The 25,857-nt window shown below is 45.1% G+C and overlaps 1 protein-coding gene across 1 annotated transcript in view; it reads right to left on the bottom strand.

Annotated features, from left to right (window-relative positions):
• The window catches only part of BTBD16 (BTB domain containing 16), a 1,066,677-nt gene that overhangs the window by 52,696 nt on the left and 988,124 nt on the right, over positions 1-25,857 (bottom strand). The window contains exon 17 of the mRNA XM_069611979.1: positions 17,522-17,710. Within this exon, the coding sequence (XP_069468080.1) occupies positions 17,522-17,710 (189 nt within the window). The remainder of the gene's footprint in view (positions 1-17,521; positions 17,711-25,857) is intronic.

Below are 25,857 nucleotides of genomic sequence, written 5' to 3'. Positions count from 1 at the left end.
GAGAATGTGGCTTTGAGACAACAGATCGTTGTCATGGATGAAGGCGCAAAAGGAGATCTGCCTCCATTACCATTACCCTTTGGGAAATATGACAGAAGCCCAAAGACGCTAAAGGAGTTCCTGGATGCCTGTTCTATGTACTTTGCCTTTCGCCCTAGGGCTTTTGAATCTGATCGGGCTTGAGTCGGGTTTTTAGTGCCTAATCTGGTAGGCAATGCACTTGCCTGGGCTACTCCGCTGATTACTCAGTCTGACCCTTCTATGAATGACTATGCTCAGTTCACACAGATGTTTCGTACTCACTTTGAAAGACCAGAGGTACAGTACTCATTGTATGAAGCCATATCAGACCTCCGGCAGAGTCAGCTTGATGTGCAGTCTTATGTAACCTCCTTTATGAGATTGGCAGCTAATGCCGGGTGGCATTGATTCCGCACAGCAGATGCTTTTTTGTCAGGCACTTCACGACTAGATGAAGGACGAACTGGCAAGAACCACCAGCCCACAATCCTTCCAGGACCTGGTGACTCTTGCTCTTCAGATAGAGTTCTGTCTATGCGGCAAGAGAGGAGAAGAGACCGATCTGCCCCATTTCTGTCTTCCAATCCCTGGTCTGGGGTGAGAATGATAAATCCCTGCGACAAAACCTTGTATATTGCCGACTCAGGTGACAACCGATTTTAGGTGTTTAAGGTGGTGTTAACCTACGGCTCTTCATCATCCTGGGAAGTCCCGGCTATGTTGGACTGCGGCGCCGCAGGCAATTTTGTGGACATCACCTGGGCCACTGAAAATGGCCTACCAGTAAGAGCTAGGGAACAATCCATTCCCGTCAAAGGGGTTGATGGTACACCTCTGTCGTCTGGACCCATAGTGCAAGAAACTCAGACTCTCCATGTGGCATTGTACCAACACCAGGAGACCATTGTTTTTGACCTGATCAAGGCAGCCCACTTCCCTGTCATCCTAGGGATCCCTTGGCTTAGGTGCCACAATTCGGTAATTGACTGGTCCGCAAACACCATACAGTTCAACTCCACGCACTGCTTATGGGATTGTATCGTACACCAAGACTACACACCACTCAGGAATCAGGTTGGCACCTTGGCCTATATACCTGCTCAGTATCAGGAGTATATGGCGGTATTTGAGGACCACCAACCTCACCCTCTCCCTCCTCACCGAGAAGAGGACTGTTCTATAGAAACTGTTCCAGATGCAGTCATACCATTTGGGAGGATGTACCATTTGTCAATACCGGAGAGAAAGTCCTGCAAAGAATACCTCGACAGCAACCTACAGAACGGTCTTATGCAGGAGTCCAAATAACCAGCAGGGGCCTTGTTATTTTTCATTCCCAAGAAAGGAACAGAAGAACTTAGGCCTCGTATTGATTACAGGGGTCTTAACCAGCTGATAATAAAGGACAGATACCCTATGCCCTTGATCAAGGAAGTTCTGGAGGCGGTACAGGATTCCACCATCTTCATTAAACTCGACCTCTGGGGAGCCTACCATTTATTACAAATAAAAACTGGAGACGAATGGAAGACCGCATTCCGTACTCCCCTGGCGCACTTCGAATACAGGGTTATGCCTTTTGGCCTTGTCAATGCCCCCGCTGTATTCCAGCGTTTTATGGACAAGACATTCTCTGATCTACTGTTTTCTACAGTGGCAATATACCTGGACGACATCCTGATATTCTCCTGTTCTCTCCCTCTGAACATCGTCGTCATGTGGGGAAGTCCTTGCAAGAGTGCAACAGAATCACCTGTTTGCCAAACCTGAAATGAAAGTGCCTATTTGAGGTATCCTCAGTATCATATCTGGGTTTTATCCTATCAAAGGATGGCATCAAGATGGATCCAGGAAAGACCAAGGCTATTCTCCAATGGCCTATGCCAAAGTGCGTGAAAGACATACAGCGCTTCTTGGGGTTGTCAAATTTTTACAGGCGCTTTATTGCAGGTTTTTCAGAGAAGGTGCTCCCCATCACCGCACTCCTGAAGAAGGGTGTAACATTCTGTTGGAATCCCGAAACCGAACAGGCTTTCCAGTCCCTCAACAAGCATTCACGACTGCGCCTATACTTAGCTAGCCAGCCTGACCAGACTCAGCCCTTCATCGTTGAAGCTGACGCATCAGCAGGAGCCATAGGTGCTGCTTCATTACAGAAAGGATCGGATGGACTGGAACATCCTTTTGCCTACCTTTCTCGTACTCACTCCCAGCGAAGGCAATTATTCTGTAATTGAGAAGGAGTTATTAGCTATACGGCAGGCATGTGAGGAGTGGTGTCATCTTTTTCAAGGAGCATTACATCGTTTCACTGTACGCACTGATCACAGCAACTTACGCATCCTCCAGCAAATGGAGTGTCGTAACGCCGACACGCCCGTTGGGCGTATTTCTTTTCGCAGTTTGACTTCGAAATCACTTACATCCCGGGAAAAGATAACATACTGGTGGATGCTCTTTCTCGCAGCATTGGCGATGAATCCAAAGCATACCAAGGGCATGAACTGTTACTAGCCAGCAAGGAAATAGTAGCAGTAGCCAACACCTTCCTACAGGAAGTCCAAGAGGAGCTTTCATGGTAATCAATGCCACGCACATTGGGGGCACCCCTGAAGGAATGAGAGGGCCCTGTATTTCAGGCATCATGCTCTTTTCCTCCCGACTCCCAAGCTGCAAGTCTTAGCCATCTCCTGGTGTCACAATTTGCCAACAGCCGGTCATAAGGGTCAGAAAGCCACCAAGGAGCTTCTGTCTTGACTCTTTTGGTGGCCTATTATGGATAGAGACGTTCGATCCTATGTATCCTCTTGCCCTGTTTGTGCAACCAATAAGACCCCGTCCTCAAAGCCCATTGGATTACTACAACAGAACAAAGTTCCTTCTCAACCGTGGACCCATATTTCCACAGATTTTGTGAGGGACCTTCCGTTGTCTAGTGGATGCACCGCTATAATGGTAACAGTGGACACCCTTCGCAAATTGTCCCACTTCTCTCTACTACAAGGACTTCCTACCGTGCCTGAAACGGCAACTGTATTCTTGAAAGATGTAGTATGTCTGCATGGACTTCCTGCTACTATTATATCTGACAGAGGGTCACAATTTACCTCCATGTTCTGGGCATCTCTTTGTCAGCAGTTGGGCATACAGCGGGTTCTGTCTTCAGGGTACCACCCCCAAAGCAACGGGCAGACAGAGAGACTAAATCACACACTAGAGCAATACCTTTGGTGTTTTTGTATCCACAGACAAGACAATTGGTATGACTTCTTCCCCTTAGCGGAATTTACCTATAATAACACTGTTCACACGGCCACAAAGATGAGTCAGTTTCTGTGCACATGTGACTATCATCCAAGACACATTCCACTCAAAAACGCCGCCTCCACCAGAATGCCATCCATGGACCATCTCCTGGATTCACTGAAAGAGACACACAAACACGCCCAAGAGACATTGGAGAACAGTAGGAGAGGATATAAGAAATGGGCAGACAAAGGATGACTTCCTAATCCACCATGGAAAGAAGGAACACGCGTCTGGCTGTCTACCAAGTATCTGCCCCGGTGGGTCCATAAAGGGAAATTCTTGCTGTGATACCTCAGACCTTTCACGGTCTCTGCCAGGATAAACCCTGTAGCCTTTCGTCTCCATTTACCTGCCTACCTTAAGAGGGTTCACCCTGTGTTTCACGCTTCGCTTCTCAAGGAGTATCATTCGGACCCTTACAATCGACGGATCCCCAAACTCAAATACTCTCCTCTGCCTGAACCGCTGAGTATGAAGTCTCTCACCTCATTGATTCCAGGTACAGAAGAGGGGTGCTACAATACCTGGTGCATTGGAAGGGATATTCCGATGCGGAACGTACCTGGGAACCAAAATGACACCTGCACGCTCCACTGCTCATCCAAAGGTTTCACCAGTTACATCCAGGCAAGCCAGAAGGACCCGCGAGAAAGAGGGGACATACTGTCATGCCTTCCCGATGGCAGTTATGGAACTGCTGGAGATTCCATTAGCGAGCCACCACGTTACCCTAAATTCTCCAGTGAGCAGTCTAGTGTTTTCCCAAGATGGCCGCCACCACTATGACCTGGGACAGTATGTTGCAACCAGCGCGTTGCAACCCACGACTTTGTTCGGTTAGGCGCTCGTGTGTTTTCTATCTTGGAGTTAACGCTCCTTTCTTGGCTATTTTTCTGTGTTTTCCTCCCTGTGTCTTCCGGGTGACTCTTGCTGAGTTTTCGCTCTCTGCCTTCTGTTGCCTAGCTGGATACCCCCGTGTGACCGGCTTCGCTTCCTTCTCTCCTGTTACTGCTTCCTGTGACAGAACCTGCCTAGCCAGGTCTCGTCCCGGAGCTCTCTTTCGTTTCCCTTGCTCTTGTCTTTCCATCTACCCGGTTTACTTACCAGTACTACGAGTCAGCGCCTTGCTTGCTCTCTCTCTTTTGGAGGCATCACCCCTTTGGCCGCCTCTATTCTCTTCTCGCTGATCCTTCTCTTATTCTGCCTCAGTGGAGTCTTTACAGACCGTACCAGCGCTTGCTGTTCCCAGACAGCCAACACAGTCCCCCTGCGGTGGAGTCAACGGATCCTTTACTCTCAAGAAAAGACCGTCCAGGAGTTCTTGGAGACATTTGCCTCAATTTGTGTGCTGGACTAACCTCTATCAACTACCTGGATCCTTGCAGGGTTATTTTCAGCCAGGAGGCGTTTCCCTTGCTTATTGCGGGACGCGCTCCCATGGAAACCTCGCTGCCTGGGGAATCCTAAATTCCGGCAGCGTGGCCTGGAGAGGAGAGCGCCCTTAATCGTACGACAAGAGGAAGGATAAGAAGGGAGAAGAGGAGAAAGAAGACAGAGTCACTGGACAGCTCCACGGAAGATCAAGGTGAGGAGGAAGGGAGGGCGGAAGCACTAGAGTCTGACACATGGGGAACTCTATATGCCTAAAATATTTTGTGCCCACATGGGAGTAAGAAAGACTGACATCTCATCTATGTGTTGGGCGCAAGGTAACACTGACATTACCTCTATGCATTTGGCTCATGGTAGTGCTGAACTTCCTACAGGCTTCACCACCGGTGGTGAACAGTTCAACCCCTTTCCATCTCATAGCGTGAATAAATGGCCAACAACCCTTGAATAGAGGTGGAGAACCCCTACACCGAGGCAAGCCTCCGGTGTGAGAATGTCGATGAGGGGCAGAGCCGTGCAGAACAGCGGAGCCAGTTGTAGAACGGGAGAAAGTGCACGCTCGAAGGACATGTTGCCTGCCCAGTAGAGCAGAGCAAAGTGTGGGGCCTGGGAGGCACAGACAGCGCAAAGTGGACCGTATCTGAAGGTGCAACCACGTAAAGGACGCAAACAGCAGCCAAATCTGGGAACGAAGGGAGGATGGGGTCCTTTGCTCTCAACCAGCGAGCAAATTAGCAGGTGAATGCTGAAACAAGTGGGACGTGAAAACCGCTAGTCTCTAGAACTGAAGGGCAGTAAGCCGTGGGGACCGCTAACGCTGTTGGGGCAAACAGATTCACACTGCAGCAGACCTGCAACACAACAGGTATGCGGGTTGCCCAGGTTGGAGGGAGGAGAGTAACAAACAAGAGGGGGAAAGGGAAGGACTTCCCTAAACCCATCCGAGCGTCACATGGATCTGAGAAGCAAGAGAGTAAGAGATAATGAGAAGGGTTTCGGGAGCCCGAGAAATTTGAGCAATACAAATCACCAGACGGGTCACAGGGATCCACGAGAGATACAAGAATCAGAGTGGAGTCTCAGATACCTCCTGAAGGGTCACAGGGGCCTATGGGATCTCCGAGAGCCAAAGAGGGGTCTCAAATAACTCCAGGACGGTAACAGGGACCCTCACGAACTATGAGAGCCAGAGCGGGGTCTCAGATACCTTCAGAAGTGTCACTGGGGCCCACAAAAGCAAGAGAGAGAATAGTCACCCTCAGAAGGGTTCCAAGAACCCACAAGAATCAAGAAAACCAGAAGAAGCAAGAGGGCACAGGTACCTCCAGAAGGGTCACAGGGAGCCAGGAGAATTAAGAGAACTAGGTGAAAAGAGATACATGAGATTGGGACAGAGAAACCCAAAGGAGCCACAGCGGCCCAATAAACACAGTAAAGAACAGATCCAAGGGGTGCACCCAACAGTTAACCAAAGTGGTGGAGAGGGATCAGGAAAATATCCTTCCACCTAAAGAAATGTGGTCATTTTATTTTTGCAGGGACTTGAGACTTTTTGTTTGCCTTTGCAGAAACTTTACAGACTGCCAAGAACTGTTTCTTTGAGAAAACCTGATATTAAATAAGGACTTTTAGATCAAGACCCAGGAGAGATTCCTGGGACACACGAGAGAGATCATGGTGAAACCCCCCAGAGTGCAGGGCATTCCACCTATTATTTTTCTTTTACATTTTTCTAAGTGGTAGGGCCTGTTCAGTGAATAGGGTTTCGACCGAGGACTACTTTAATTTGGACTATGGGCAAGCACCTTATTTTATAGCTTTTCGGTAAGGAACATACTCTTAGTATAGAATCAGTGAGGCATTTTCTTTATATTCAAATAAAATCAGATGTAACTTATGTACTCTGGTCTAAGTCCTTCTTCTTGCTTGCTGTTAGAAACCTGAAGGTGTCTCACCCGCTAGTCCCCGGTGATCTGTCATCCAGGTGGCCAGGACACGGCCATCACTTTTGGATTCAGTTCCTGGGGGTGGACCAGCGCGGGAGGATCACCTGGGTGAGGGGTCTTCGGGGAGTAGAAGTGGGATGCCGGGTGGCGAGACGCAGTATCCCCTTCCCTGTAACACCTTCACCCCATCCTACGAGGTAGGATACTTAGGATCTCAACCTCCCCCCCTTCCCCTACATGAACATTTTCTCACAGACAGCTTGCTATGAGAGAAAATGGACTAACACCTAAGCTGTATACCTGACATGTCCCAATACAATGGTCAGGCAATTACTGACCATCACACACACCTGCCTTCCAATGCACTTCCCCACACGGATTAAAAGGCGGAGCACAAGGGCACACTCTAAGCAAGGCAAAACACATGAGGAAGCAGCAATTCAAGGATGGCAGTTTAACACGATGAGAAAAGCAGCAAAACAGAAGGGGATAGCAAGGAGGGAAATGCCCTTGACCTTTTCGACAAGGAGCTGTTACTTTCACAAACCCTCGAGAATAGAAAACATAAGACAAGGAAACCAGGCTGAGGTATCCTGTATTGTGTGTCAGATGTACCCGGGGCCCTCCTGCATCGATAATCAAGGCGGAGAGAATTGATTACTGCCGTGGAACTGCCCTTGGCTCCAACAACAAAGTGAAATCAACACAGCCGGTGAGTTGGGGAGACTGATGACAGACTGGTCTGTGTTGAAGCAAAGGTTGCAAACGGCAACATTATATGGTGAGCGTTGAAGCGAACATTGTATGAAACACATGTGATAAGCAATGCAAGTAAAATTGAAACAATAGATGAGTGATTGAACTTTGAAACCAATATACGATACCTTTGACAGAGTGGTCCGGCACCGCATACATGCTCAATCAAGGTCTCTGTAAGGTATCCAACTGAGAGATGAAAAAGGTGAAAGAGTGGCAAAGAACTGTGTATCGAAGTAGTCCTGCGACGGGTCAAGCAAAATCCTGTGCACAATCGAAAGTCTTTCATGTTGATACTACCAAGCAAGTTGATGACAAAATAAATAAAGTTGGTCTGAGCCCGAATGAGGGAGATCAATTTAAAGCTTTTCGGCTAAAGGAAGTTTGTATTAAAGTGAATTAAATTGGTCCGAGCCTGGCGGATGGAGACTGATTGAACTCTGTGTTAAAAAGCATCTGAGCCCAGCTGAGGGGGATCTAGGGTGAACTGTGAATCACCCAAAAAATTGAATACATGAAAATCCTATGAGCATTGTGTTGAAGGAATCTGTTCCTAGCTCAGGCGGTTCTGAAATGAATAGGGATCACCTAAGAAATGGAGTACGTGTGAAATCCTGAGAGGAGAAGAACTTATTGTTTGTCGCATCAGGCCCTCTGCCAGAAGAGACTTTGGAAGGCATAGAGACTTGGGCACAAAAGGCCCTGATGCTAATGTTTGAACTGTACCCTCGTGCTAGAAAAGCCAGAGACTGTGCTAAGCTCAGGTGCACCACCTTATCCTGTGCTGAAAACGTGGGGGCAGGGAGGCCAATGCCTGAACATCCTGTCATATCTTTTCTTGAACACTTCTTTCCTTTGCATAACATTGTTTCTCACACTATTTGTATTTAGATCTAAGGAGTGGCAATAGGTTTATTAGTATAGGCCCTTTTTGTTTTGACTAGACACCACTAGTACTGTGTTATTATTATTTGATGGTCATAGCTTGCTCCCAACTGTAGATTTAGGATTAGATAGGCGTTTTTCAAACCCTTTTTGAAGTTCAATAAACACCCTTGAACTGTGGTCACTTGTGTCTGTCTTACTGTTGATACCATGCCTTCCTTACATTGCCAAACCATTCAGAATGGCTCCCCACCATCATGTTCTCCATGTTAGCCCATCAAAAGCAGTTGGTCACAACTCTCTATATTAAGAGGACATCCGGCATGTCGCCTGAGCATAGCGAGCACTGACTTCGGAGAAGCCACTGAAGGGAGTGCATCCAAATACCTGGCCTCTGATACCAAGAAAATGAAAGAAGCCACGATGTCTAGGAGATGGGGAAAGCTGACACTGATAGACTACTCGCATTTTAGAATTATGCGACCATCTGCCCAATGCTGGTGACTCTCTCCTCAGGGTAAAAGTCTTTCCCACCTGATAGTCCAGGAGCAGTCCGCTGAACTTTAGCCTCTGTGCTGGTGTTGTGTGTGACTTCTGAAAATTCAAGGAGAAGCCCAAACTGCGTATCAGTGAGAAAGTGTTCTAGAGATACCTCAAAACCTCCTCTGGGGATAGACCTCAGATAATCCAGTCATCTAGGTACGGAAAGAAGAAGACCCAGGATCTCCTCAGGTGTGCCCCACCAGTGCCATCAGATTGATGAACATTGTGGGTGGATAGTTCATGCCAAAAGGGAGCACTCTGATCTGTTAGTCAGTGTCCCCAATGATAAACTGCAGAAAATGCCTGTGCTTCTGATGCATCAGTACATAAAAATAGGTGTCCTGAAGGTTTAGTGACACCAACTAATCATGGGATTTCACAGCCTGGAGAGTCTCCCGTAGTGTCACCATCCCGAACTTGCTCGTCCTCAGGAACATTTTCAAGGCCTTGTGGTCCCAGATGGGGCTAAAGTATTCCTCCTCTCTTAGTTTCTTAGGCATCAGGAAGTAAAGAGAATACCAACTCATACCTCTCTCCCGGGCAGGCATCTCCTCCACTCCACACTTCAGCAGCAGGGATCTCAACTCTCCCTGGAGATCGGGATCAGGCTGTCAAGGAAGAGGTGGCGCACCACAAAAAAGGTTAAGAGAAAGACCAAATGTACTTAAATCTAAGGGCTAGGCAGGCACCCAACTGAAAAAGTAACATTTAAATAGGTTGCTCGAAGTAAATCTGGTGGTGTAACAACAATTGTAAACCAGGCTCAAATTCATTATATATGTGTCAACATTCACTAAAATGTTCCCGGGTAAATGCAAGAGTCCACCCATTCTTCTGAAAAAACAGACTTGGTAGAATTCAGGTGCACGAAAATAGTAAGCCATCTTAAGTTGCGGCTGAAATGGCCTAGTCAATCTTTGGCCCAGCCTTCCTCAGGGATTAAAACATACCTCGCTGTGGTGAATGACACGGTGGTATTGGGGTGGTCAGGATCGGTTCCCACGATCACAAGGGGTTCATGTTGCACACACCATATTGATGACCGTGGGTGGCGGTGAACTGGGTGCGATGTTGCAATTTTATATATATCGAGTGTAGTTAATTATGAATGGGATATGTTACTTTTAGTGTTCGTTTTGTATAGAACTGGTACGTGTGTATAAAGATACAATGTTAAAACCACAAATGTAACATAAACACGATCTACACACAGGCTGCTCTGAAGTGGTGGGGAATTGGGAGACTGAAAGAGTTTTAATGCGCATGCGAAGTGGGGCCTGTCCAGAACTCTGATGGTAAAGAAGGAATAATATTCATAAGACATACACACGGAGGAACATATAAAAGGAGTTTTAATAAGCAATATATATATATATATATATATATATATATATATATATATATATATATATATATATATATATATATATAAAAATGCATGTAGTGGGGTTTTGTGCATCTATTCAGGCTTTGCAGTTAGCAGTTGCACAATGTTTTTTAAGTAGCTGGGAGATTCTGGTTTTGCGAGATTGGGGGTTGACAGAGGAAGAATGAGTCATGCAGTGGACGGTCAGCCATTGAGCAGGGCATAGTGGTTTATGGCCTATCAGTTCCGCAAGGAAAATATTTAATCTTGCCCATTGCATTGAAGTCACGCAGATGGGTTGGGCCATTTGCTTGGGCCGGCCATGAAGATGGGGCTAGAGGCCAGGGTGTCTGGTTTTCATTTGGACTAGTGGTCACATAAATCAGAATGTTTTAAGAGCAGCCAGGAGGCTGGGCTGGATGAGTTCGCAATTGGTAGTTCAAGGAGAACTTGTTTGTTCAGCCTTTCCTCGTATTGATAAGATAACCAAGGGCACCATGTGCAATCACACTTAAGGTTAAAGAGCTCTAGGCCAGTTATTACTAAGTAATGAATTATGTTTTTATATGAATGTTTTATTGTGCCATGATGTCACAACCTACCATGGCAAAACAAAAGAGTTGATGGCTGGAAGGTTTACAATAAATCTTGACCTCTGGCATTGGTCTGGGCAACCCTCCAGATCATCGTTCTTCGCCTGGCAAGCCATTACAAAAGGGGAAAGGCGATATGCAAATCAGGCTTGGCCCCACCCCCAAGGGGGTAGTCCAGCCCGAACTGCTAGGTCACATAACTTTTGCACGAGACCACAAGCATCCCCAGACATGTTTCAGCCTTGTTGGGTGTCATCAGTGAGGAGTAGCTTGGGTCTCTAGACCCAGCAGGCAAGGGACCCACGTCTGGGCATACCCTTCCCACTCGGGGTGACGATAGCAAAACAAAGGAGTTGATGGCTGGAAGGTTTAGAATAAATCTTGACCTCTGGCATTGCTCTGGGCAGCCCTCCAGACCATCGTTCTTCGCCTGCCAAGCCATTACAAAAGGGGAAAGACCATATGCAAATCAGGCTTGGCCCCACCCCCAAGGGGGTAGTCCAGCACACACTGCTAGGTCACATCCCTTTTGCACGAGACCACAAGCATCCCCAGACATGTTTCAGCCTTGTTGGGCGTCATCAGTGAGGGGTAGCTAGGGTCTCTAGGCCCAGCAGGCAAGGGACCCACGTCTGGGCATACCCTTCCCATTCAGGGTGACAATAGCAAAACAAAAGAGTTGATGGCTGGAAGGTTTAGAATAAATCTTGACCTCTGGCATTGCTCTGGGCTGCCCCTTTTGGGGTGGGGCCAAGCCTGATTTGCATATGGTCTTTCTCCTTCTGTAATGGCTTGGCAGGCGAAGAACAGTGGTATGGAGGGTTGCCCAGAGCAACGCCAGTGGTTAAGATTCATTCTAAACCTTCCAGCCATTACCTCTTTGTTTTTGCTTTTTGTTTTTGCGTTTTGCTTGTCACCCCGAGTGGGACGGGTATGGCCAGACGTGGGTCCCGTGCCTGCTGGGCCTAGAGACTAAAGCTACTCCTCACTGATGAGCCCCAACAAGGGCGAAACATGTTTGGGGATGCTTGTGGTCTCGTGCAGAAGTGATGTGACCTAGCAGTTCGGGCTGGACTGCCCCTTTTGGGGTGGGGTCAAGCCTGATTTGCATATGGTCTTTCCCCTTCTGTAATGGCTTGGCAGGCGAAGAACGGTGGTCTGAAGGGTTGCCGAGAGCAACACCAGTGGTTAAGATTCATTCTAAACCTTCCAGCCATCACCTCTTTGTTTTGACAACCTACCATGGACCAATCCCCAGCAAAGGCGAACTTCAAACACGATCAGAAGATGGTAGTAAACATTGTCAATGACCAATGAGAAAGGATGAATTGGGAAAGGAAAGAACTTCTTTGTAAATGTTTTGTTTAATCACGTTTTGAGGGGTGGGTTGTAATAAAATATCGGGGAGTTTTTTTGACTGTGGCTAAAATGTATACAAATGTATAATTTGATGTGATTTGTTGAGACTTGCATTAGTTTGGTCCTATAGTACTATCTAAATGCTCCTCGGATGATTTGTACAATTAACTTGCTTCACGTACAAAATGTGCATTTGTTCCTCAGGTGGTGGACCCAGTTTTGGCTGTGGTTATTAGGGGTCTGCCCCCACAGTGGACATTAATATTTTAGTTCATGTGAGAATACAATGTATTTCCCAATAATTTCAAATGCAGATGACTTCACAGGGGTATGTTGCGCAAGAAGCTCACCATGCTGATACCAACGCTTGAACTGACCCAGTGACCCAGAAAGGAGCATGCTGATCCCATAGTCATTTCTCAGGCAAGACCTGCTGGGAATAAGGTCGGGCATGTGCTCTCCTGTGGAATGTTAGGCAACAGCCTCGTTAGCACCCAGGCCATGGAGGTGATTCCCCTTCACCTGCTGAAATGCCCCGAGACTCTTACACAAACTGGAGGAGCATGGGGGAGAACTCAAAGGAGTTACAATGATGCCAGTGCCTCTGACACCGATGAAATCTGGCTTTTTATTGCCCCCTGCCCCTGCTTGGTCTGGGTCAACTGTGCCCTTCTCACAAATGGGGTGTACCAATCGAAAGCCTCTACCCCTCGAACTGAAGGAAAAGGATTGGCTTCTGCTTGGTTGTTGAACTACAAGTCCCACGGATGTTGCTGCCATCTTGGATTCCTTAAATTTTTCCAGAAAATCGTTGGCCCTTGGTTCAAAGAGATGCTCTCCGTTAACAGCCACGTCAAGGATCCTCAACGGTGTCTCTGGTGAACATCCATAACCTCAAAAAAATTAAGCTCTCCTGAGGACTGTCAATGTTACCATCAACCTCTCGAAGAAATATGCTGCTTCCAGGCAAGCATGGAGGGCTTGACAAGCCACTTCCTTCCAGTCATTTACGGTATAACGTCGTTTCATCACCTGTCATTTCTACAACTGCATTTTAAACATGTAGGAAATTAGGAAAAAGGTAATTGACATTTTTTGGGGGGTGGAAAAGGGCAGATAAGGGGTTGTGGGTTTTTTATGAACTTTTTGTTATTTTATACACGTTTAAAAGGCATACGTAATAATGTCAGATGATGAAAGAACATAGAACCATCATTTACAATGTCCAGGGGGCCTTGCCTATTCTCACTCTCCGGCATGTGGGTGGCAGCATCCAAGGCCACCTTCCAGAGAATGTGGGAATATTTTGTAAAGACACAAGAAGCATTCACCACCTTCAGTGCCATGCTTCTGGATGCAACAATTTTATTTGCAAGCACGTCTGTTGTTTTCAACTACCTACCTGCAGGAAGGTTCGAAGATTAGAAGGTTCGATGTTGACATCAACATTGGCAGCCTGTACCATCATCCCTTTCGGAACTCGGTGCGTGGAGAGGAAGGGTCAATCAGCTCTGGCCCGGTTAGTGTTTTTTGGGAGCTCTTTGGGGATCACCTGCATCAAGCAAAGGTGCAGTCATAGCTTTGCAATCGAATCGGTTATAGCTGCATTAAACCACACAGCGCCTGAGATGACCACAAGCTCGTACTGCAGCAGGGGTTTAGATGGAGCTTACAGGCCGAGTGGGATGACCACCTTCTCAACACTCTTACGGTATTAGGCATTCAGGTGTGTGTACAGCACAGCCTGTTGCAGCTCGAAGTCGGGAGAAGTATCTAACCCGTTTTCATCATGTAGGTCCACAGCCAGCTCCAACTACTCTGCTTTATCAGTCCAAGCAATCCATGAAACACTTCTGTATAGGCGCGTTATAAATGCCATATCATATCATATCATGCAGTCCAACTCAACGCCCATCAGTGACTCCATCCCAAAAAGTATTGGGTCCCCTTCATCGTTGAATATGGACAGCAAAGACTCGAAGCAATCTGCCCTTACTCAGGGGCGTAGCTTCGGACCTGTGCCTGGGATGACACAGAGAGGGAAATCCAGGCCAGCTTGCCACGCATCTTTGCTGTGGGGGTTGCCAAGGTCGGCGTCGTCTTTTGTTTGGAAGTGGTTGAGCTCGAGGGTGTATGACCCTTCTTCGACTGCTTCATGCCTGTATTTCCAGGCGTGGTCATTGATGGTTCTGCCAATGGCATCAGGGCCAAAGCCATGCCTGCCACAACTTTCTCAAATAACTGCAACATTTGCCCTTGGAAGGGTAAGACTTACCCATTTCCTCCGTTGAAGCTGAATCACACCTATGCCTGCGCTGCTTCTTCTTCTTGTTTTAGGAGGATGATGTTGACTAAAGTGAGACCACTTCTTTGATCTTTTATGCCACCTTCCTTCCCTGCTATCTTTATCTTCCAGGGTGGGCCCCTCAGAGTGGACTCCATAGGATTCTGTGGCCGACCAGGCCAGGAACTTGGAAGATTGCCTACTTAGCTGCAGTTTGGCCATGCAGTCTCTTAGGGCTATCAGTTTCATATACTTATAAGAACTGCATTGCTACGTGTCATGTTCAACCCCTAGACACCACATACAAATGTTGTTACGGGTCCATGATGGACATTTTAGACTGGAGCCCAGTAGCACTTGAATCCTGAAGGATTGGGCCCCAATTTACCAACACCAAAGAAATTTGGCAGAATGTCGAGGTGGTGGGGTTGGCATATGGGGGGTTCGGGGGATAATGTGGAAGAAGAGTCTGGAATGGTTAAAGGAGCTAGCACATGGCGGACCATCGAGAAGGTGTAGGCAAAAGACGAGAGCAGCAAATGAGAGAAAGAGACAAACTAGAGAAGTTTCCCTTAGGTATAAACATGTGACAAGGCGTCAAGGAGGAAAGTGAGAATGGGCTGGTAATGAGTAGAGCCAGGACCAAGATAGAGAAAGGTGGCAAAGCTCCTAGACCCAACCCAGCAAAACCAGCCATAAAGCCCCCTTTTGATTACCCATTTGGGCCGCTGTGGGAAAGTGGGGCACCACCCTACGTACTGCCAGAGGCCTGTCTGAACCTGAGACCGGGAGACAGTCTCCATAACCAAGCCTGGCTAAGACAAAGGAATCAAGAAAGGATGAATTACAAAAAGTAAGAGTAGTGCCCCTCAAGCCCCGGGACTATCAGTGACCCGGGAAAGGCACAGAAACAACCTGAGACTGAGACACATTTGTTTTCCTTTTTTATGTTTAACATTGAGTTACAAGCCATCCAGTGTTCCTTATTTGCTTGCCATCATTGCGTAAAGAACGCAAGTAAATAAGTATTGTGCATTTTTGTGTGTGCCCACATGACTTTGTGAGAGTGTGTTGCAGTCTGCAATAAAGATGCTAAAGATGAAGATGGCTTCTTCCCTGCTGGCAAAACTGCTTACCTATGACACCTCCCGAACATGCTTCAGAAACTACCAGACCACATCTGTACTCTGTTTTGCCTAAAATCAGGAACTCATGTTCACCATTAGACGCCTGGGTACCGGCCCTATTCACAGAACTCTCTCCACTATTGTTCAACCGCTTATTTTATATCAACTCCTCTCTCATATCCAGAATTTTACAACCTCAAGAAAGGTGTCATCACATCTAACAATCAAAAAACCTGTATTGAGCTCTACCGTACCTAAAAACGAACGCTCTATTTCATACCTGTTCTTTGAAACGATTACCACTCGCCAGCTACACTTCTTTGTTGAAGACCATAGCTTTCTTGATGATAACGTGGACTGTTTCTACACACTATGTGGTACAGAAAAGGTTATCACTTAAATCCTGTATGATTCATGTATGTTGGATGGCATAGGTGGAATGAGGGCTCTAATCCTCCTTGGACATTCTGCGGCCTTTGACACTATCAAGCACAAAATCCTTCTATCATGGATCACACCCTTTCTCTGTTCCAAAAGCAAAGGCTTCTTTCTTCTCCCTCATATGTTGTGTGGCCATTTCATCTCTTTCACCTCTAATCTTCAATGCATACTTTTATCCTCAACCCAGTTCACTCACTTCTTCAGGGTCATCCTCTGTCCCTATCCTGGTGAGACAGAACAACTCTTTAGTCCCCATGGCTGACAACGTTCATCAATGCATGTTCGCCATTCACCAATGGATGCATGAAAACTGGCTTCAACTCAACGGCGGTAAAACCGACGTCCTAATTAAAAGCCACTACCCACATCCGCCTCTGCCCTTCTTCCATCAGACCCGCCTCTTTCTCATCCTGCCTGAAATCTGTTCTTAGGATCGACTGAAAACTCTCTTCCAGCTCTCATAAAGTGGCGGTTAGCTCCTGTTCTTTTAATCTCTGCATCCTAAAGAGCGTCTTCGCGTATCTTATGTTCTCTAGCAAAGTCTCTGTTATCCACACCCGTATATGAGCTAGAAATGTGTATACCTGTGGCTACCTTTGTCGCTACTCCTTACACTCTGAAAGTCCAAAGCCTGTCCGCTCTCTTTCCTTTCACCTAAAATAAGAGGACCAACTGTCCCCAGGACTAGCCCCCTTCGCTGGGTTCTTGTTACTAAACAGATGGAATTAATACCTTTGTATTACACATTATGCCAATTTAAAATAAGCACTGACTTTCCATGCAAGAAAATTCCGTTAATAAATCCTCCTCCAGAAACCTGCATCCTTTTCCAAAATTCTTCACACCACCCATTCCTTTAAAAATGTTGGTCACATGAGTGTGCGTTTGTAACACTTGCCTAGACATAGTGGAACACTCTACTCCCCTGGATGAATAAAACCACAGGGCATCTATGTAAATATGTTCTATGTAAAGCACTTTGGTGAAAGCGCTATACAAATAACACATCATCCTCTGCCATTTCCCCAAGCCTTAAAGACTGAGCTCTCCCCAAAAATCTATCTGAATTCTTCTGTTATCGGAGTCACAGGAGATCACCTTGATAGTGAGAACTGCACGCTACAAATTATAATTATATATAATAAAACAGTTTTGTATAATAATATTTCTCTTGTTAAAACCAGTTTTGAGATCCTGCAAATAGATTGGTATATTGAAGTGTGTATGAATGTTACTGCAGATCCCAGAATGAAGAGCTACATTATTCCCCTTAATGGTGAATGACCAACACAGTAATGTGTACACAGCCCTGTAATGCCCACCAGGGGTCACAGGCAAAAGCACTGCTTATGGCTTGCCTGTCTGAACCATTTGCATGTGAGGCTTTCGATACTATCTCTGGTAGAGCTCTATGTGGGCAATAAAGCGTGCTGATGACATATTTGTAAAATACCCCCCCCCCCAAATCTCACAAACAATCCCAGAATATGAGTATTTACCTTGCTTTTATTGTTCCGGTTTGTAATCCCAAACTTCTGGATAAGCGGTCCCAGGCTCAACTCCTTCCATTTCCCTTCTATCGTGGAAAGTGCAGTTATTTTGTATTTGACTTCTCGGTCCTTTCGTAAGCTGAAAGCACTTCGCTCAGAAGCATGGAAAGAAAGAGCAGGGTTGGTGGGCTTTGCCCGCTGCAAAGATACAGGCAATGTGACTTCAGTATAGGGGTATAGCCACCGTACACAGAGTATGCAGGTGCATAAATGTAAAAATTATATATTTTCAATTTTTACAAAGCTGTTATTTATTTTATTATTTTCCAACATGCTTTACAAAAACCAAAACAAAAGGATCTATGACAAGTGACACACTTTTAGACAATCAAGAAAATGAACATACAGACATGTTTTGTAGGACAGTATTATTCCATGTGATATGGTAGTGGATGAACAATAACACTTAGATTGTTACTCTTGCCATTATTCGTTATATAATCATTACTTTTAATATCAATATGTTTACAATCTCAATTTGGAATAAAGCTGGGTAGTATGAATGTATGACTCACTATAAGCCCTGTGATTGGAACCTTGTATATTCTTAGTCCTGAATGAAAAGCCCCAGTGGTTTTGCCAAATGTCCAGACATGTGGAAAAGGGGGCTTTAGCACCAGTGTGGATTTACAGTTACTACTAGAATGCAGAGGAACATGATGTTGTGTATCACACACACACACACACACACACACACACACAGGCATAGAGGGTGTGATAAGGCGCAGTGGGTGCTATGACCCCGGGGTACCTAAGCATGCAGCAGAGTGGCGGGAAGGCATCATGAATGAAAACACAGACAACAGACGTAAAGTTAAAGCAAAAGATATGTATTAACTTAAATGTCAGGATGGTAGAAGGCCTAACTTGCCCTATGCAAATGTGGGATTTCCCTACCTGAACGAAACCAAGGAAAATCTCAGTCCAAGAGTTCAACTTAAAAGTCTGTCTGTGTCTAAGACCTATTCTTGCCCTCACAACTAACGTTAAGCAATGTGATGGGATGTTACTAACAAAAGGAATCGTGCTTAACTCAAAGTTCTGAGCTTCTTCCAGCTCACAGCTCTCTTTCGGCTCCCCTTCCCCATGTGCAAGAATGTCCCACAAAAGTCTCAAGATTATCTTTCTCTAGTTCAAAATGATATAGTTCTAAACAATCCTCCGGGTTCCCTTCCCCAAGGTCCAAGCAATACAGTTCAAACACAAAAGGTCTTGAGACTCCATTCTCAAGACAAGACATGCAGTTCCTTAAGTCTCAAGACTTTAACTTCATCATGTAGACTTGTTTCAGTCTTTTTTAAAGTGTAAAACAATTTATGGTCGGCTTGACCCTTTCCCTGGCTTGCCTCACCAGTTCACTCACAATGCTTCTCCTTGATTTGCTTCACAATGTTTTAGTTTTTTCCCATTCAGGTTCACTGATCTAGGCACAGTTGTCAGACCAAACAGTCCACCAATCACAGGTCGGGCAACCAGGATCCCTCAGTTCTGGGCCTCACCAGATCTTCAGCTCTTGCCACTGTGTGCCAAGTCTCCTTAACTTAATTCCTTTTTGTTGGACTTTTGACTCACCTCTTGCCAGTCTTTGGCCTTATTCATAAAAGATGTCTTTGTATGGGTTTTGCTCATACCACACCTCCTTTTTGTGGCACTCTTTCACACTTGTGCCTTTTCCTGCAGTTTATTTTCACATGGACACTTTGACTTTCCTTCAATATTTGCTGTGGGCTTAGTTTTCCAGTTGTTTCCATTTTGGTATTCAAGAGGCATGCATTATGCTTAGTTTTACATTTTCATTCAGTTTGGTATGTACAATACCTTCGCAATGCTTAATTAAAAGTTTCCATTCAGTTTGATATGTATGATGCATTTGTAATGCTTAATCTTAAATTTCTGTTCAATTCGGTATTGAATATATATATTCGCTGAACTTGCTTTCAAGGACCGTCTGCTAGGAGCGCCCCGGTGCGCAAGGGTTCTCCTTGACACTCACTGGCTCTTCAACGTCTCCCTCTGATGGCCCCGGCAGCTTCCTCCTTGCTTGCAAGGCTTGTGGGCCATCTGTTGCAAGCCCTGCTTGCCTGCTGGGCACTGTTCTCTGCATGCCAGCAATTGGAGAGATTTCTCTCCAGATGCAGACGGGATCCTCTCTCTCCCTGGTTCACCCGCAGCTCCTGCTGCTCGGGCTGTTTCTTGGAGGCTCCCACACCAGTGGCGACAACACAACCCACTCGTCTTGAGCCCCACAAGTTCCCTGGGGTATATGCTGCCATCCCGGCTCCTGCTTCAGTCCCACCACATCTGCCACCATACATCAAGGGTCCTCTGCTGGTCTCTCCCACACAGCCTCCCTGTTGCTCCCTCCATACTGTTCTCTGACCCTCATTTTATACATCTGCAACCACTTAACAGATTGCAGGTGTGGACCCTTACCTAGGTTTGCCTCACTGTGATTGAAGGGACATACCTGACCCTCACAGCTCTCTTTGGGCATCTTCTTCGTCCCAGTACCAGAGTGGTGAAATGTAGGTCTAGTGTTCATCACTCTTTGTCTGCTCTTCCTCGTCTCATTACTTTTAAATGTTAAATGTGAGGAAATGAGGGGAATGGTCTTGCAGTAGCCCATAAAGGTCAGAGGAGGGTTAAGTTGGTAAATAAAAGGGAAAGGGGATACCATATCTTGCCTGTGGGTACCCCACATCCAATCTCTGAGGACCATACATCAGATGATTCTCCCTCACTTCCCCACCCCCAGGGTCGAGATCTAAGAGCATAGCATTTCCCTGGCCACCTGAGAAGAGGACCCAAGGGGTTTAAGAGTGAAAATACCCTCAGGTTTCTCAAAGTGGCCAGAGAGGAGATCCACGGAGTGACTAATATAAAATGGCTTTAAAAGCCATCAGATTACCTAGATGACCTTGGCAATACAAGCATATGAGCCGACATATGTAACAATATATTTAGAGACTAACCTTAACATGGGAAGTTCACCCCTCCAGTTAAGGCTCCCCACAACACATCACTGATTTTGATTCTATCTAGCCCTGTCTATGACTCATATAGGGCCACGTAGATCCCTCCTGCTATGCCACCAATGAGCTAAGAACCAGGCCGGGGTATAGAAAGAATATATATTTATTAAATAATAGGCTCAATTAATATTTGCACCACATGATTATACATAAATAATAATAATAATAATTTGGTATTTATATAGCGCTACAAGCCCTCAGGTATCTGAGCGCTGCTTATTACCCACGGTGTGTGGTGCTCATGTATCGACCTCGGAAGGATGAAAGGCTGAGTTTGGCCCCGCCGGGATTCGAACCTGCGTTAACAAGCTCTGCACAGATGTCAAAGCGAGCGCTCTACTCGCTGTGCAAACCAAGCTTCAATGCAAAAGTCACTTTTTTGGGGGGATTTTTCTTTTGGGTCTCATGTACATGGAACACAGGCCAAATAAACAGTTCACCAGTTGGCAAGGGAATATGAATACTAAATTATTTTAAATGACAATTAGCGCTAGGAAAGAGGACAGAGGTTTCAGACTCCCCTGATATCCTCCACCCCACATTCCAGGACTAAATGGGAGTTAATTAAATTATTATTCAGTAAAATGTGCTACGGGTCTACTCCGTTTGCCCCCATCCACTAATTAATGGGAAGATATTAACTCAAGACAGACCCCCAACACACCTGGTTCTGTTGGACAAGCTACTTACATTGAAGTCTCAAGGTTTGGTGCTATGGGAAAGTCGGCAGGTCTCTTGTTACAGGGACAGGACAGGGACAGCAGAATTCACCACCAGTCAGGGATATTCTCTAGGCTCAATCCCTCTATTCATCCTCTGTCCCTCTCCTGGTGTGGGTCCCAGCCATCTTTAGTATTTCCCAATTGTTGTCTCTCAGGCCAAGTTAATTCTGTAGCCATTTTCAATAGTTACATCCAGATGGTGTTTGGGCAGCTGTCCTGGCAGGGTTAAATTCTGCCTCCTTCTTTGAGTATTCACCAAGATGATTTTTAGGCAGTTCTCAGTATTCACCAGATGGATTTTAGCCACTCTCCACCCGTTGTACAAGTTCTTTTTACCCTCTAAGCCACACCTCCAAAATATTAAAGTTAGTCAACTTCCAAGTTCTCAATTTTCATTGGACCTTTACGGTCCTCACCTCTCCCAAGGACCAGCCCAGCCACTCTCTGCCGATAGAATCTTGCAGTTCACAGGTTGAATTGAAGGGTGGGATGAATCCACCCACTTGCATTAACCTTTTTTTAAACATGTAATTTTGCAATGAAAACGTCCTAAGTGACAAAAACTTGGGTTTGACAAATAAACATAACATATATATTTTTAGATACAGCTAATCATGACATACTTATTAAAATGGCTCCTGCCTCTGCAGGAGGTTGCATGTGCGAATGGTGGGTTTTCACCTTTTACACAAAAATAATAACAAGTATTATCATTAAATGTTATACACAATTACATCAGTCACTAATCTACTACCTCCTCGGGTTTTGGCCTCTTGACATTTTCTGGAGAGCTAGAAAAACATTTTTGATTGTTACAGGGTGTCCAAAATTTGAATACAAATTGAATCAATGCAACAGACTAGTAATACGCTTTAAAATTATGTATGTCCCATTTATTTAAGTTTCAAAATAGGGATTGCCTTACTGCCACAGGTTCTTCAGGCTAAATATAATGGAACAACAAAAATGAACCTCGGCGAAATGAGATCAGAACATCTGTACACATTTAAACAATACCAGGTCTTGTCAAAAAAAATATATATTTATTTATAAACAATTTACACAAATATTTATTGTTCTCAACATCCCCATGTAAACACCACCATTCATTCCATCATTCATTCACACTCTCACTATACATGTCAATATTCCACACTTGTGGTACTCAGACCACCTAGAACCAATATATTAACATACATTTCAACACCTCTTGGTGATTACAGGTGTTAATACAAAAACAAATAGCATCCTGCTTATTTGCTGTAACTCAACATATGTTTCGGTCGTCACAATAGGCCCCTAATTTAAGCCGGTAAATATAAGCGACCTTCTTCAGGAGACGGATGGTTCTGTTGCAACCACTCCGAAATGTCAAAAGGTGGAGGATGTCATCAAACCTCAATCTACAAACAAACAATATACATAACATCAGAATTCCGATCTCTTATTTGTTTAGACACAGATATATCTTGTGTGTATATCTCAGTTTATGTGTATACAGATTGGCACTCACCTCCACAGGAAATAATGGAGACGCGTGTCAACGATGGACTAAATCCTGCAGTGGTGCAAGATAACTCTGCACCTATACTGCAACGTAAGAGGAGGACAAAGCATCTTAGTAAGCCTGCCCTATAAACAATACACCATTGTATAAATGGTCTGGACACACTGTCTTACCTGATCAAAGATTCAGGTATGGGGGTGTCTTGCGTCTTTAGTCAATAAATCCAAAGAGGAAAAATCCCTGTTCTCGCCTGAAATGCAACAGAGACTCGATACTCAAATATTTTCATCTTGACCACACTGGAGGTAATCAAAACCTCCTATCAATTCGCCTCACCTCATCTGGCCGAGTCCAGAAATGTTCTAATCTGGTACCCCAGTTTTTTCTCACTGCGCGGTGATTCCAGTTCAATGTTCCTGAAGGGATACATGGAACAAAACGTCATGCTCATATATGTAACTAGCTCAAAGCATTATCAAGGTTTTTTTAATGCTGTTGTCTCACTCCCCTGCCCCTCCCCACATAGAGTTTTGTGGAGGAAACAGATTAAAATTCCCTTTATGAACCTTTATTCAATCATGCTGCAGTTCTATAACAACCCCACTCTCATATTAGGCTTTTCTGACCCTAAAAATAATAATGGGTCAGCGTGCACAGTGACTGCCAAACAGCTTCTAATGCTTATGGAAAAACACACAACTGCTGCCTTAACTGGGCTCCATGGCTGTTCAAACGCCTCTATACGAGTGAAAAGGGGAAAAAACAGACACATCCAGCATCTGTTTACATGTGCTATGCATGCTGATTGTCAGCAGAAATGGAATTGAAAGGGTTGAGTTTACCCTCGCACTCTCTCTCTCTTCAAAACTGCAAACAAACTTTGTGGATTTAAACACTCAAACCCACACACACATTTTACTTACCATGGGTTCCTTCTCTCTTGTCCTGCACACACTCCAAATTTCATGCTGTTTCCTGGGCGTGGCTTCCTTAAATATGCCATCAACATGGTGAAAGGACTCTTGAGCCCCAATTCCCAGAGGCTTCTTGGCAATGTAGTCCCTCCGTAAGCAAAACATTTTTTTCTTTTTTTCTTTTTCCTTTTTCATGAACCAAATAGTGTTTGTTTGATAAACCTTGAGGAACAATGCAGCATGAAGGATGAATTACCTCACCCTATTACGTGCATGAAACAATAAACGCTGCTATATCATGATTGTTTCTGTTGGTGAACAGAACTGTTAAGCCCCGGCTCCCAGTGACCTATGGGCATTGTAGTCCCTTCATGGACAAAAGTTTTTTACATGAACAAACATTTTAGATTGTGTAAAAATACCAGTGCAGCATGAGGGATGTTAAAAAGATGCATTACCTCACCCTATTTCGTGCATAGACCAATGGGTGCTTTTTTCTTTTTCCTTTTTCGTGAACCCAATAGTGTTTATTTGATCAACCTGGCGAAACCATGCAGCGTGAAGGATGAATTACCTCACCCTATTACGTGCATGAAACAATAAACGCTGCTATACCATGATTGTTTCTGTTGGTGAACAGAACTGTTATGCCCCGGCTCCCAGTGACTTATGGGCATTGTAGTCCCTTCATGGACCAATGTTTTTTACATGTACACACATTTTGGATTGTGTAAAAATACATTTTAGATTGTGTAAAAATACCAGTGCAGCATGAGGGATGTTAAAAAGATGCATTGCCTCACCCTATTTCGTGCATAGACCAATGGGTGCTTATGCTGCATGATTGTTACTGTTGGTGTATGCGGCTCATTCCAACATCCGAGGTGATCCTTGGGTATAGCTTGCTATTCTGGGTCATGGCCACTCACCTTCAGTTCATCCTGGATTATGGTGTGATCTTTCATGACTTACTAATGGACACAAACGCCCTTCCCCCTCACAGTGGCAGGAGGCGCCTTCGCCACAACCAATATTGTCAAAATCGAATATGGGTAAACCAGAGTCCAAATGAATGTGCTGACATGCCATGCCCTTCATATATATTTATCAGATGGCATATATATCAGAGGTTCACCATATAACTGATATAGAACCGTGCTCAACCAATGAGAGCAGAGACCATGTCTCTTATCCAGTTACCAGTTTGTTCCACTCTATGGAAATATTCAAACCATTTTTAACTGAGTCCAAAGAATGAATCCATCTTTGTTCTAGTCTGTGTAACATAGTGGACATGTCGCCTCCTCTCATGGGGGTCTTGATGGTTTGAAGTACAAACCACCTAATATCCTTGTCAGTGTGCCCCAATTTAGAGAAATGTTCAACTAAAGGTTTGTCTTGCACATTGTTCCTTATGCACGAACGATGTTCCGATATTCTCTGGCGTACCTCTCTGATAGTTTTTCCTACATATACAAGATCACATGGACATTGGATAATGTATATGACGTTTTTGTTCAAGCAATTGGTGTGATTTTTAAAAAACCACTCCTTCTTGTTGCCATATTCAAATGATTTTTTCGTAGAAGTAAATTGGCACGCCACACAATGGCCACATTTGTGATGTCCCGTGATGGGTTTCAAACCCCATTGGTTCATCACTGTTTTGTTATCTTCTTGTTCTTTATATGTGTGGACCAGATTTTGTCTGAGATTCATGTTGCGTTTAAACGCAAACATTGGTTTCTGTGCCAGACTCCCTGGGCATTTCACCAGATGCCAATTCTTATTGACACTCCTCTTGATCAAATTGCTTATTGGGGAAAATGTAGACACACAGATTAATCTGTTATTCTTTTCTTTGGTCTTCGTTAATAGAAAGGTCTCCCGATGTGTGTTGAGGGCTCGTTTATAGTGTTGTTTCACCAACTTTTTTGGATACCCTCTATCCATTAGTCTGTCCTTCAATTTCACGGAGTGGTTCACAAACTCGTTTTTTTGTGTGCAATTTCTCCTGATGCGGAGAAATTGACCGTATGGTAGATTTTGTTTAAGACCTCCCGGGTGAAAACTCGAGTAATGTAGGAGTGTGTTTTTATCTGTGCTTTTC

This window comes from Ambystoma mexicanum, chromosome 8 (genome assembly GCF_040938575.1).
Source record: "Ambystoma mexicanum isolate Mex_15411 chromosome 8, UKY_AmexF1_1, whole genome shotgun sequence".
Lineage (NCBI taxonomy): Eukaryota > Metazoa > Chordata > Amphibia > Caudata > Ambystomatidae > Ambystoma > Ambystoma mexicanum.
Note: the sequence above shows the minus strand (reverse complement) of the source record. Positions and strands in the feature narration are given on the sequence as shown.